At 43.1% G+C, this 12932-nt stretch overlaps 2 protein-coding genes across 4 annotated transcripts in view; both read left to right on the top strand.

Annotated features, from left to right (window-relative positions):
• The first annotated feature begins 3963 nt into the window (after positions 1 to 3963).
• On the top strand, positions 3964 to 8691 carry RIPPLY2 (ripply transcriptional repressor 2). 2 transcript variants are annotated; one of them, XR_008657028.2, is made up of 5 exons: positions 3964 to 4689; positions 4872 to 4950; positions 5273 to 5337; positions 7521 to 7710; positions 8418 to 8503. XR_008657028.2 is itself a non-coding variant. In XM_055274133.2 (4 exons), the coding sequence occupies exons 1-4, from the start codon at positions 4619 to 4621 to the stop codon at positions 8563 to 8565; spliced, it is 363 nt and encodes a 120-aa protein (XP_055130108.1). In that variant the 5' UTR covers positions 4429 to 4618; the 3' UTR covers positions 8566 to 8691. The 2 variants fall into 2 exon arrangements, 1 of the variants encoding a protein (XP_055130108.1); XM_055274133.2 differs by lacking the exon at positions 7521 to 7710 and having other exon boundaries at positions 4429 to 4689; positions 8418 to 8691.
• A 2071-nt stretch (positions 8692 to 10762) lies between these two features.
• Positions 10763 to 12932, top strand: part of CYB5R4 (cytochrome b5 reductase 4) — a 97547-nt gene continuing 95377 nt past the window's right edge. The window contains exon 1 of one of the 2 annotated variants that reach the window (XM_055274123.2): positions 10763 to 11008. In XM_055274123.2, the coding sequence (XP_055130098.1) occupies positions 10934 to 11008 (75 nt within the window). In that variant the 5' untranslated portion in view covers positions 10763 to 10933. Of the gene's footprint in view, positions 12383 to 12932 lie in introns of both variants that reach the window. The other variant, XM_063637813.1, reaches the window with a different exon arrangement.

The following is a 12932-nucleotide window of genomic DNA, read 5'->3' as shown; positions in this document are numbered from 1 at the left end:
TTCTAGGCAGAAGCCTCTAAAACCTGGTATGCAGATAATTTTATTCTTTTCTCCTTGTACATCCCAGAGGGAAGAGGCTCTATCAGCTTACATCCTTAAGTGAAGATGATGTAGAGCCGACCTCACACCAACCAAAAATGGATATAGGGCATGAGTGAAAAATAAGCCCTTGCTATTTCAAGCCTGTGAGATTTTTGAGTTATTTGTTACCACCAAATAGCCCAGCCCATCCTGACTGATTTAAGATCCAAAACCAAACTCATTATTTTTTCCTGCACATCATTAACAGAATAAAACAACATAAGAGGATCTCACCTGCTCTTTATCCTATGCTCCCTGTTTTCTATGTCTGTGTTTGAGCCATCGCCATTTACTCACTTACCCGGGCTAGAAACCTGGGAATATATCCAGACTCCACTTTCAAGTCCTCCTACATTTTATGACTCAAGTAGTTCTTCAGGTTCTATTTCCTAAGTATCCTTCAAATCTATCCCTTCATCTCCATTCTTAGTGCACATCTTACTATCTCTTGCCTAGACTATTACTGTGGCCTTTTAAATGGACTCCCTGTCTCTAGCCTTTCCTAAATCCATTTTCCATATGGCTGCCTGAGTGATTTTTATAAAATGTCATTCCACTTTCCTGCTTAAAATCTTTCATCAGTGCTTACAGAACAAAGTGAAAATGACCTAGCATAGCATTCTAGGCTCTTGATAGTCCAAAGCCCTTCTATCTCTTCAGCATCTCTGCTCCAGAGATATCCAGTCCCTTTTCCTCCCACTCCTGAACAACCCAGACAATACCATTCTTTGATTAATTCTTCCAAAAATATCAACTTAGATTTGATTTACTCTCTAAGAAGGCTTTCCTGGTTATCACAAACAGACATCTTAAGTTCCTCCCACCTATCTGCCTAAAATGCGCTTTTACTATTGAATGTGTCACTTTCATTTTTTTTTTTTTTTTTTTTTTTTGCTTATGTGTTTTTTGTAGTGGCCAGAGTTTGTAATAATTGTAATCTTCTCAAGGATAGGAGGAATACCTTACTGTCCTTACCTGGAAAGCACAGTAGTTAGCACATTACAACCACCTCAAAAAGATTTATTTTTTATTTTCATTTTAAGTTCTGTGGTACATGTGCAGGATGTGCAGGTTTGTGACATAGGTAAACATGTGCCATGGTGGCTTGCTGCACCTATCAACCCATCACCTAGGTATTAAGCCCAGCACGCATTAGCTATTTATCCTAATCCTCTCTCTCCTTCCACTGAGAGGTGACAGCGTGCTGGCAGTCCTCACAGCCCTCACTTGCTCTCTGCGCCTCCTCTGCCTGGGCTCCCACTTTGGCGGCACTTGAGGAGCACTTCAGCCCACCGCTGCACTGTGGGAGACCCTTTCTGGGCTGGCCAAGGCCAGAGCCGTCTCCCTCGGCTTGCAGCGAGGTGTGGAGGGAGAGGCGCGAGCAGGAACTGGGGCTGCGCACGGCACTTGCGGGCCAGCTGGAGTTCCGGGTGGGCGTGGGCTTGGCGGGCCCCGCACTCGGAGCAGCTGGCTGGCCCTGCTGGCCCCAGGCAATGAGGGGCTTAGCGCCCGGGCCAGCGGCTGTGGAGGGTGTACTGGGTCCCCCAGCAGTGCCAGCCCACCGGCGCTGTGCTCAATTTCTCACCGGGCCTTAGCTGCCTTCCCGCGGGGCAGGGCTTGGGACCTGCAGCCCGCCATGCCTGAGCCTCCCACCCCCTCCATGGGCTCCTGTGCCGCCCGAGCCTCCCTGACGAGCACCGCCCCCTGCTCCACGGTGCCCAGTCCCATCGACCACCCAAGGGCTGAGGAGTGCGAGTGCACGGCGAGGGACTGGCAGGCAGCTCCACCTGCAGCCCTGGTGCAGGATCCACTGGGTGAAGCCAGCTGGGCTCCTGAGTCTGGTGGAGATGTGGAGAACCTTTATGTCTAGCTAAGGGATTGTAAATACACCAATCAGCACCCTGTGTCTAGCTCAGGCTCTGTGAATGCACCAGTGGACACTCTGTATCTAGCTGCTCTGGTGGGGCCTTGGAGAACCTTTATGTCTAGCTCAGGGATTGGAAATACACCAATCGGCACTCTGTATCTAGCTCAAGGTTTGTAAACACACCAATCAGCACCCTGTGTCTAGCTCAGGGTCTGTGAATGCACCAATAGACACTCTGTATCTAGCTGCTCTGGTGGGGCCTTGGAGAACCTTTGTGTGGATACTCCGTATCTAACTGATCTGGTGGGGATGTGGAGAATCTTTATGTCTAGCTCAGGAATTGTAAATGCACCAATCAGTGCCCTGTCAAAACAGACCACTCGGCTCTACCAATCAGCAGGACGTGGGTGGGGCCAGATAAGAGAATAAAAGCAGGCTGCCCCAGCCAGCAGTGGCAACCCACTGGGGTCCCCTTCCACACTGTGGAAGCTTTGTTCTTTCGCTCTTTGCAATAAATCTTGCTACTGCTCACTCTTTGGGTCCACACTGCTTTTATGAGCTGTAACACTCACCGCGAAGGTCTGCAGCTTCACTCCTGAGCCAGCGAGACCACGAACCCACCAGAAGGAAGAAACTCCAAACACATCTGAACATCAGAAGGAACAAACTCCAGACGCGCCACCTTAAGAGCTGTAACACTCACCGCAAGGGTCCGTAGCTTCATTCTTGAAGTCAGTGAGACCAAGAACCCACCAATTCCAGACACACCACCCTACCCACTGACAGGCCCAGTGTGTTTTTCCCCTCCCTGTGTCCAGGTGTTCTCATTATTCAGCTCCCACTTATAAGTGAGAACATGAAGTGTTTGGTTTTATGTTCCTGCGTTAGTTTGCTGAGGATAAGGCTTCTGGCTCCATCCATGTCCTTGAAAAGGCCATGATCTTGTTCCTTTTTATGGCTGCATAGTATTTCGTGTTGTGTATGTACCACATTTTCTTTATCCAGTCTATTACTGATGGGCATTTGAGTTGATTCCATCTTTGCTATTGCAAATAGTGCTGCAATGAACATATGCATACAAACATTATGCATGCATCTTTGTAAAATAATGATTGATATTCCTTTGCTTATATACCTAGTAATGGGATCGCTAGGTCAAATGGTATTTCTGGTTCTAGGTCTTTGAGGAATCACCACACCATCTTCCACAATGATTTAACTAGTTTACATTATGGAACAGAAATAATAAGCCATTTTATCAGAAAGGATAACATCTGTTAAGGCCTTATTTTTTTTACATAGCTTAAAATCTGTTGAAGGCTTACTGTATGTCAGGCACTGCAAAACGCATTCTATAAGCTTTATTTAGCCTAACAATAACTGTAGGGGATGCAGACATGCATTAGGTATCTATCCTTACTGATTTTCTTATCAGAAGCAACCCAAATCTCACCTTCTTGGCAGGTAGATCATTATAGGCTCTTAGCTACTATTAATAATTAAATTATTTTCCTATGCAGTAGCTGAATGACTAGCAGAGACAACTATAATTTACAATCAAGATTTTTCTCTAAAATTTTAAGAGAAAGTCCAGTTTTATTATTTAAAACATTTTGAAAAAAATTTATAACATTTATATATCATCTTTCACTCGATGCATAACACTTTTTACAAAGTTTAGTGGTAGATAAGTGAGGGGTAACTCAAATCAGAGAAACAGGGGTGCAGACGTTTGATTAACTTGTCTCATATCATAACTTTTCAAGATTTCATTATCATGCCACAACATTGCCCTCAAAAAAGAGTTTTCTAATTACCATTGAAGGACAAAATACCAAGTAGTGACAGAGGTGTATAGCCGAACTCAAAAGTTATTGTAGGAGGATACTGATAAAATATTGGGGAAAATCACAAAAGACACGAGAAGATAATTTAGAGCTATATGCCCAAATCACATGACTCCAGTCTCTGGCTCTCTTAGCCAGAACAGCGAATCTTTTACAATTTACCTCTTGTTGCCAATAATTTTCTATTATCTTCAAATAACAACAGGCTGGAGTATGAACCTAGTTTATCAATACATTTTTTAAAAACCGACATTCCTTTCTTAAGGAGTCCATCCATTCACCCATTTTTAAAAAAATTGTTCCAGGAAGAGGAATGAAGTTTATTCCTTTGAATTCTAGTCTGCATCCCGGCTTTTAGAACAGGGGATGCAGAACCAGTTGGTTTGCCCCAGGCCAAGTCCTGAGTCTCCAGCGATTCAAGCAATTAACCAGTCACCTGGCCTTTTTGCAGAAATACACAAAACGTGTAGACTCGCTTAATTCCATCTCCTCCTGGCCTCTTCACATGGAAATTGGCTGCTCAGGCGAATGTTGTTTTTCACCGCAGCCATGTGTCGAAGGGCGATTAACATTCGCTGGACAAAACCCCGTCCCGGGCCATTTGGGGGTTGCACGCGTTCACACCCGGGGCTCAGCCCTGTGCGCCCTTCACGCGCAGCCTTTTTGTTTACGCGGCTAGCAGGGGAGAGGGGCGGAGAGGCAGCGAACCTCTCAATGTGCAGCAGGCCTCCAGGACTATATAAAGCTCGGGTCTCGGACCTACTGGAACTGGCCAAGGTTGCCCGCGAGCTGGCAGCGGCCTTCCGCCCAGCTCTGCGGCGTCATGGAGACAGCAGGAGGCGCGGAGGGCACGGCCACCGACGGCCCCACGCGGCGCGCGGGCGCGGACTCCGGGTAGGCTTCTGGGCGCTGCTCTGCGCCTCCCAGCTTCCCCCGTCTCTCCCGCCTGCGCCTCCCCAGCTCCTCCCCTCCAACTCTCCATCCCCCACTCCCCGGTGCCAGCGCTTGGCTTCGGTGGCTTCTCCCGGGTCTGGGCTCACGTCTCCTCTGCGCGCCTTGCGCTCCCCATCCCGCAGACACGCAGGCTTCTGGAGACCCTGGGTGGACGGTGGAGGCAAGAAAGAAGCGGACACGCCGAACCACGCCGCGGAGGCGGTGAGTGAGCCACGCGTCTCAGGCCGCGCCTCCCAAGGGTGCAGAAGATCGACCAGGGCTCTCGGGACGCAGGGCCTGAGAGAGACATGCGAGACACCGGTCCTGCCTCTCGCTTAACATCCCGCCTGCCGGTGGCCATAAAGGTGCCGACGCGGCGGATGTGTCCTCTGGAGCAAAGGGCCACAGGCACCCAGCCGGGAGCGAGGCTGCTGAGAGCCCTGGGGTTCCATTCCCAGCGGGCACCAGGAGCACTGGGTCGTGCACGTTTCCACTTTCTAGAAGGAGGTGGGTGATAACTGGATTCACTTCCTTTCCTCTCCAGATGCCCGATGGCCCTGGAATGACCGCAGCCTCAGGAAAGCTTTCCCAATTCAGGCACCCAGTCAGGTGAGTGACAGGCCTCGCCGAAGGTCTCCCGCTCCTCCAGCCCCAGGGAGAAACCCGGGGCATCGCGCAGCCCAGCTCCGCAGCTGGTCCTGCAGTCTCTCTCTCTCTCTCTCTCTGAAAATCTGGCTTCAAGGTTACTTATCTTCTCACTCATCAAATTGAAAAAGGTAGGGGCTCATGGTCTCATGTAAAGGGACTATTGATCAATATATACTCAGTGAACTTGATGAATATATTATGAAGAGGGAAAGGGGATGATACGGTAAAAGAGCGGTGACATCTTGTGCTGGCAAAACAGTTTTTGTTTTTAAATCCTTAAGGGTTCGAATGAAATTGACTTCACATCAGGCAGAGTGTGTATGCTGCTTTTGTCTTACAATCTGGAAGGAAGAATGGGATTAACAGTTACAGTCTTACAGCAAATCAAGTTTGCCGAGTAGGAAAAAATAGAAATGTAATGAAAATCCTAAAGATTACTGAGGATGGTTATAGAAAGAGTCAAAAGTTATTTAACATGCAGAGCTAGTTTACTGTTCCTAGCCGCAGGAAGTCAGCCTTTATCTAAGATTCTGTGTCACTTTTATTCAGGTGAAATGTTAATAATTCTGCAGTTTTCGTGCCTCCGAGAGCTCTTAAATGCAGAGCTGAATGATGTTTGTAAAGTGCCTGTGGTCATAAATAGCACAGAGAAGTCATTACATCTAATTTCCTACCATGTACTAGCACTGGTGAAGGACACAGGAGAAAGTAGTCACAGCACATGGCAAGTGTTGTAATGGAGTTTAGTTTGGTTAGTTTTATAAGTATGGGCAGGGCACGAAGTGCCTAAATCTGTCAGTGGTAGGGGAAAGGGTCAGGGAAGTGTATAAGTTGTGGTTACCTGGTTGAGTCTTGGAAAAGTTAGTCAGATGAATGGGAAGTGGGAGCAAAATAAATAGCATTGGAAAAGAGAAGCAGGGTCATGAAACGGTGTGGCTCCTTGTGGGAACTCCAAGGAGTTTAGGTGTGTGAAGTTGTGGTCATTTTAGGGTAAACAGAGGCCAAATCTTGCACACTCTTGTACAGTTTTGTCCTGATACTGTATGTAGTGTTGAGAACCCATGGGCTTTATTTCGAAGGTAGTCTTGGGGGTTATGTGTTAAATAGGCTTAGTCAGGACATCAAAAGTAAAACTGGAAGTTCTGCAATTTTTCAGGTAAGAAATAATGATGAGCCATTGTAAGACAGTGGAAGTGAGGGTGAGACTGGGTGAATCTAGGAAATACTTGGATGACAAAGTAGATTAGGCTTTATAATGTATTGGATATGGTAGATGAAGAAGAGGTAAAAGGCCAGAATGGTTCCTAAGTTTGTGGCTGGTGAGCAGGTGAATGCTGTACTAAAAGAATGTAAATTAGGGCCGAAAACAGATTTGGGAGGTGAGACCATGAGTCAAGTTTTACACTTATCATATTTAATGTGCCAAGGGGGCATCCAAAGAGTGATATCCTGTAGAGAGCTGCATACGTAAGTTAGGGGCCCAGAGTCAAGATCTTAAGTGGAAATACAGACTTGGGAGTCCATGGTAAATGTAGGGTGGGGAAATCATGACAGTGGGCCAGGTCATCCTAGTTTGTTTAGAGGGAGGGCTGATGTTCTCAATGAAAACCTGAGGGAAGGCCAGCATCTAACCAGTACACAGAGAAAGAGAGGTCCACATAGGAGACTGAGAAGAATCAGAAAGGGAAGAAACTCAGAAAAGTATGTGGGCCCTGGGAGAAAAATGGCCCACAGTGAGAAATTCTGGACAGAGTATCATAATGACTAAACAGCATTCTTTGGGTTTGCCAGTTCCAGTTACCCATTAGGAAATAAATTGTTTCTTATATAAGAAATTCCTTTCTTTTCTGTAGTACGGTTACAATTTAATTGTGCTTCTCTTATATTTTATTTTTATTCATTTATATCTTGACTAATATGGTGTGTTTTATTCTTTTTATTCAGCTGTCAACTTTTTGAGGGTAGGGACCATGATTTATTCGTCTTTAAATTGTGAATTATGTTGAAACAAGGGATCACTAAAATATTTATTGAATGACTGAATAATTGATAGTTACTTGTTTAAGCATCAAAAATAGAAACTTTTTAATGAGTTTGCTGGAAACATTTATAAACTGCATTGTTTGTTTTTCTGCCTTTTAAAGTGAAGCATACTGAACATAATGTAATCTTCCATTTGTTGGAATGACTCCATTGTATGGCTACATGGGCTGTTTACCCTACACTAAAATGACTGCACTGTACTTGGTGATTCAGCCTTATCTCTCCTCTTTCTTTTGCTTGATGAAGACCAGAAGGCAAGATTAGTATTTGTCAGATTTTTGAAATTCTGAGGTAATCATACTTACATGCCAGTTATTTGTATAAAACATATATAATTTCTCAATATTTCATATGATATTCACAAATTTAGTTGAATGGGGAGAAGACAGGCAGATAGAATCAAAGTTGAGGTCAGAAGTAGTCTTCCTATGCCTCAAGTTGTGAGTCCATAGACAAAAATTTTAAAATACTGGTTTTTATACATTTTTAAACTTACATTGTCTACTTCTATAAGAGTTAAATCTGTGAGTTTTAAGATAATAGGTGATTTCCACCTTTTTGTAAGGTGCATATTTTGTCATCTTTATAAAGCTGGCTATCATTAAAGTTTTTAATGTAGTGGTAGAACTCAATTCATTTTTTCCAAAGGAATTTAGAAACTGGAAGACAAATCTTCTATATATTATAAGAATAAATATATCCATAATGTACAAAGTAAGGTAAACATTGATCTTATGCTTATCCAGGGTTTAGTGTGAATTTGTTTGATCCAATTTACAGCTTCAATAAAGATTTAAAATAATCAAACAGTTATTGATACTTGGGCAAGTAGATTCCATAAAAGCTGCGATAGTAGCATATTTTAACTCTATATCTTAAGGCTATATCCAAATGTGTAAGTCAATTGTTAAATATATGGAGCTCTTGAAATTTGACCATTTCATGAGTTTAAAGATTCTGAATGTGAAAAAATAAAACATGTTATCTACTTCTTTCAGACTATTTTGGCCAAAATCAAAATGTTATGATTACTTATATCAAGAAGCAGAAGCTCTTCTGAAAAATTTTCCAATTCAAGCCACAATTTCATTTTATGAAGATTCTGATAGCGAAGATGAAATTGAGGAGCTGACCTGTGAAAATTAATCTGATTAGCTACTTTTGATTATATCCAAAGCTCGTAGGGTTTAAATTTAGTGTACAAATGTATCATAACTATTTTAAACTAATTTATTTGTATATAAATTATTAATAAAATGAAATATTTTGTAATTATTCTGGTATTTGGCCTTTTCTTTATCCCTACACTAGAATTGAATGTTGGAATCTAAAACAGGTGCCATCTACAAATGTCTTGATTGTATTATAAATATTTGGGGCTTACAAAGAATAAATTTTTCTCTGTTAAATTGCAAATTTATATTTAGTTATAATTTTGCAAAGAATGACAGTATTTAATTCTCAAGACTGAATGTTTTAACATCTGCTATTTCCTATTGATGCCAGTTGGATGTTGTAGTTACAGATTAATATTATCTTATTAGATAATGAAGAAAATAGCCTTATGTTAGAAATCACTCATTTATTAGTAAAGGTTTCTTAGCAGATGGAGAAAAACACATTAAATCATTACCTCTAATTGAAAAAGGAAATCAATCTTAGGGCTTTTAAGTTATAGATATTTTAAATAAATGATGAGCAAAGTAACTCTTATTTTAATACTCCTCTTCAGTCCTTAAATCCAGTAGTAAAATAGTATGGATGTTTAATACTTAATGTACTACACTGAGGGATCCCTAGAATTAAAACAAAACGTTTAAATTTGAGTGATTGATATGGAGTCTAAAAAAGTGGGGTCTAAAGGCCAGAAGTTGATAGTATCTTCCATTTCTGTACAAAGGGGAGCTAAGAAATTTGGAAGGTATGGAACATTCTTCAACAATATTAACTTTTCCTTGCTCTGGTTCTCTGCTTTTGATCTTCTTATCTAAATGTTTTCTCATGAGAAGTGAAATAAATCTCAGTGATTAGTTTTTCTTATGTAGACTCTAGAAGAATATGTCATCATTTAAGGAGAGAGAACACAGAAGCAATTTGCAAGGTCAAAGTAATACAGTTAATTATAGTCATGATGTTCTTTTAGCTCAAATTCAGTCTTCTCATAATAAGCATTTCAATTGCAAATAAAAATGATAGAGGTGAATGTCATAGGTGGCTACCTTTTTTGAATGGCCACATATAGTCACACACTTTTTCTTCTGATTCTGCAAACATAGCCTTGATTTTTTAGGCACTTTAAGAACTAAGTAGTTAAACAGAGAAAGTTTAAAGCATGACAATATGTTCAGAGTTAGGAAAAGTTGGTAATTAAAGGAGGATGGGGAGGATTATTTAGAACTGTTTCTTCTCCTGAAAACTTTCTCCCTTATTGGATTCTACTCTCAAGATCTATGTATTCCCCAAGGGACACAAAACAATCAAACAAACAAAAAACATCAGATTTTGAGCATTAGAGCCTGGTGTTTACCTGCACAGTGTTTGTCATTTTCCCATTAATATGTTGGAATAGCACAAACAGCCACTGCCACTTATTCAGTACCTAATATTAACCAGGCACTGCAGTATGTAGTTTACATACGATCCTTTAATCTTTAATAAACTCATTATGCAGATGGAGAAAATGAGACTTTGAGATACTAAAGTAAGTTGCATGAGACGGCTCAGTCATTAAGTGCAGGGATGGCATGCAAACCAAATCTGACTTTTAAACGTTGCTTCATCACCACAGCTGGAGGTGAGCTGCATCAGTACAAAATTCCCAGGGAAGACAGGAAGTTACATAAGGAGGGAGAATTTGTGAGTGGGTGAATAGAGCAGAAGGAGACTTCACTAACGTCTTTCGCGCATTCATTAGCCCTCAGCATGCTTAAAGTTGAGGTTTAAGGATCCTTAAAGGTGAGGTTTTCTTCTTACCCCGCAGTAGTGGCTGTTGACATTTGATATTTTTGCTCTTGAAGGTGTGAGATGCTCTTTCCAGTACAGCCTAGTGCCTTACAGGAAAGAATTTCAGAGAAACTAAAATTCGTTTTAGTCCATATTTCCAGTAGTGTGTTTTAGTCCATATTTCCAGTAGTGTGATGGTACTGCTTCACAATGAACAGACATTGCTGTTCCGGGTTAACAAGACTAAGAATTTGTTCCCAGATTCGGTCAGCACCAAGGCCAAGGAACAGCTTCACTCTCTCATCTTTCCAAGGAATAGCTGTCACCTTGCTCCGGTGCTGAAGTTCGGGAGGCGGACCTAGCTGAGCATGCGTACTTCCTCCCTGCCGGCCCTCCCTCCGTCCCGCTGGCTCCGCCCACCGCGGACGTGTTGCGTCAGAACGCGTCTCACCCCTGGCGACCCCGGAAGTGGGTCGGGGGCTTGGCCTCTGCCCGGCCACAGAGCCGGAGCTGGAGGTGCTATCCCGTCCGGCGGCGATCCCCGGGCAGGGCCCGGGGCCGGGCTTTGAAGATGCTGAACGTCCCTTCCCAGTCTTTCCCGGCCCCCAGGTCGCAGCAGCGTGTCGCCTCCGGGGGGCGTAGCAAGGTAAGCGGGTGGCTCTGTGAGTCTCTCCCGTCGCTGCGTTTCGAGCTTTGGCAGCGTGTTCTCTTCTTCCGCCCCAACTCCCAGCTCCTGCTCCCCTCTCTGAGCTGCCGTTCCCTGCTGTCCTTGCCTGAAACCTCCTTCTGATTCCACTCTGTCTACAGTCCCTAAACTCTCCTTACCTCACTCCCTTTCTCCTAGTAGCCCCTCTTCTTTCTGGTCCTTCATCCCGCTCTGTCCGTTCCCTTCCTCCAAGTCCTTTCCCGCGATTTAAATTTCTATGACAGAGCCAGGCACTGTGCTTGCGGTGTTGTAGGCGCTCGGTATCAGCCTCCTTCCCTCAACCTCATCTCCTCCCTGGTCTTTTGTTCTTCACTGCCTGAAGGAGTTGTACCACGTCACTCAGTGTGGGTTCCCTCGCAGGAGGGAAAGGCTTGGCGGTGGCGACAGTGACCGTCGGTGCAAGGATGGGGACTTCTGGAGCTGGGGAGCTAGGTCAGGTTTACAGACACTATCCAAGTCACACTGCCTTTCTTTCTTCCCCTGGTACCTGATTGTTCTGTTATTGCCTTTTCTACTAGTATCACTTGCTAACTTCGAAGCAAATATAATACTCTGGAGTTTTTGTTGAGCACAGTTGCTGTTAGCAACAGGTGGAATACTGTACGGATATATTTCATATTTGCAAAATTCAATAAAAATTGTGTTCTTTGTTCTTTTGCGAATGTTGTTTGTTCCTATTTGTTAGTTCCTCATTCTGTAACCATATCTTTATCTTTCGTTTGTGACACTTCCACTTACTTGGGCCACTCGGTTAATTCTTGAGTCTTAGCATCATTTGGAACCCTTAATCGATTTTCTTATTTTTCTCCACTTAGACCTGGCGTTCTGATTCTAGTTCAGAATGAATATAGGTTCAGGGATCTGTAGTTTTCATTAGCTTTCCAGAGATTTCTTCAGTACTTACGGGTGGCCGTGTATATTCTCAGTGCTTTACATGTATTAACTTTAATCTTCACAATTATCCTGTGAAGTGAAAGCTTTTATTGTCTCTTTCACAGAAAAGGAAACTGGCTAAGAAATGTTGCCCTAAATTGTGTAGGCTTGTGTTGTGGTTCTGTTGTGAAATTTCATTTACTGATTGATACATCAATCATCTAGCCATCCAATCATGTATATTTTTCTCACTGGTTTTTGACCTATTTCTTGAAGCTAAATACTTGACTGAATAACGTAGTCTTTCCAGAGAGAATCTCTGAATTAGAATATGAGTTGCTGCCCTTCTTCGTTAAAAATACCAGCTGTGTTCCTAGCATCCATTTAAAGGAGAAAACTTAGAAGCAAAGACAAAAAGTCACACAGGGGGCGATGGCAAAGGTGAGTCTTTGGTCCAAAAAGAGAACAAAATAAGATTATTGTGCAATTCTAAGGAAAACTCAGACTCCACTCTTTTTCCTCTTTTCTTTGTGAAACAAGATGATGCTGAGAATGTAAAAACTGAGTCAGGTTTGGATGAAATGGGTAGAGGTTGAGAAAATAGAACCTAGTTGGGAAGGTTGTATATTATACAAAACGTTCTCAAATAGTGTTGTTTCATTCAACAGCATTTAGTTATAATATTGATGAGAAAAAAAAAAATTCGTTTCGGCCGGGGCCACTGTCTTTGGAGTTTGCACGCTCTGTGTCTGCGTGGGTTTTCTCTGGGTACTCTGGTTTCCTGCTACAGCCCAAAGACATGCAAGTTAGGTTGATTGGTGTGTCTAAATGGTCCCAGTCTGCGTGAATATTGGGTGTGTATGAGTGTGCCTTGCCATAGGGTGGCATCCTGTCCGGGGTCGGTTCCTGCCTTGTGCCCTCAGCTACTGGGATAGGCTCTGACTACCAGTGACATTGAACTGGAATAATTGGGTAAATAATTATCTTACTT

This window comes from Symphalangus syndactylus, chromosome 4 (genome assembly GCF_028878055.3).
Source record: "Symphalangus syndactylus isolate Jambi chromosome 4, NHGRI_mSymSyn1-v2.1_pri, whole genome shotgun sequence".
Classification (NCBI taxonomy): domain Eukaryota; kingdom Metazoa; phylum Chordata; class Mammalia; order Primates; family Hylobatidae; genus Symphalangus; species Symphalangus syndactylus.
This window is presented reverse-complemented; position numbering and strand designations above follow the sequence as displayed.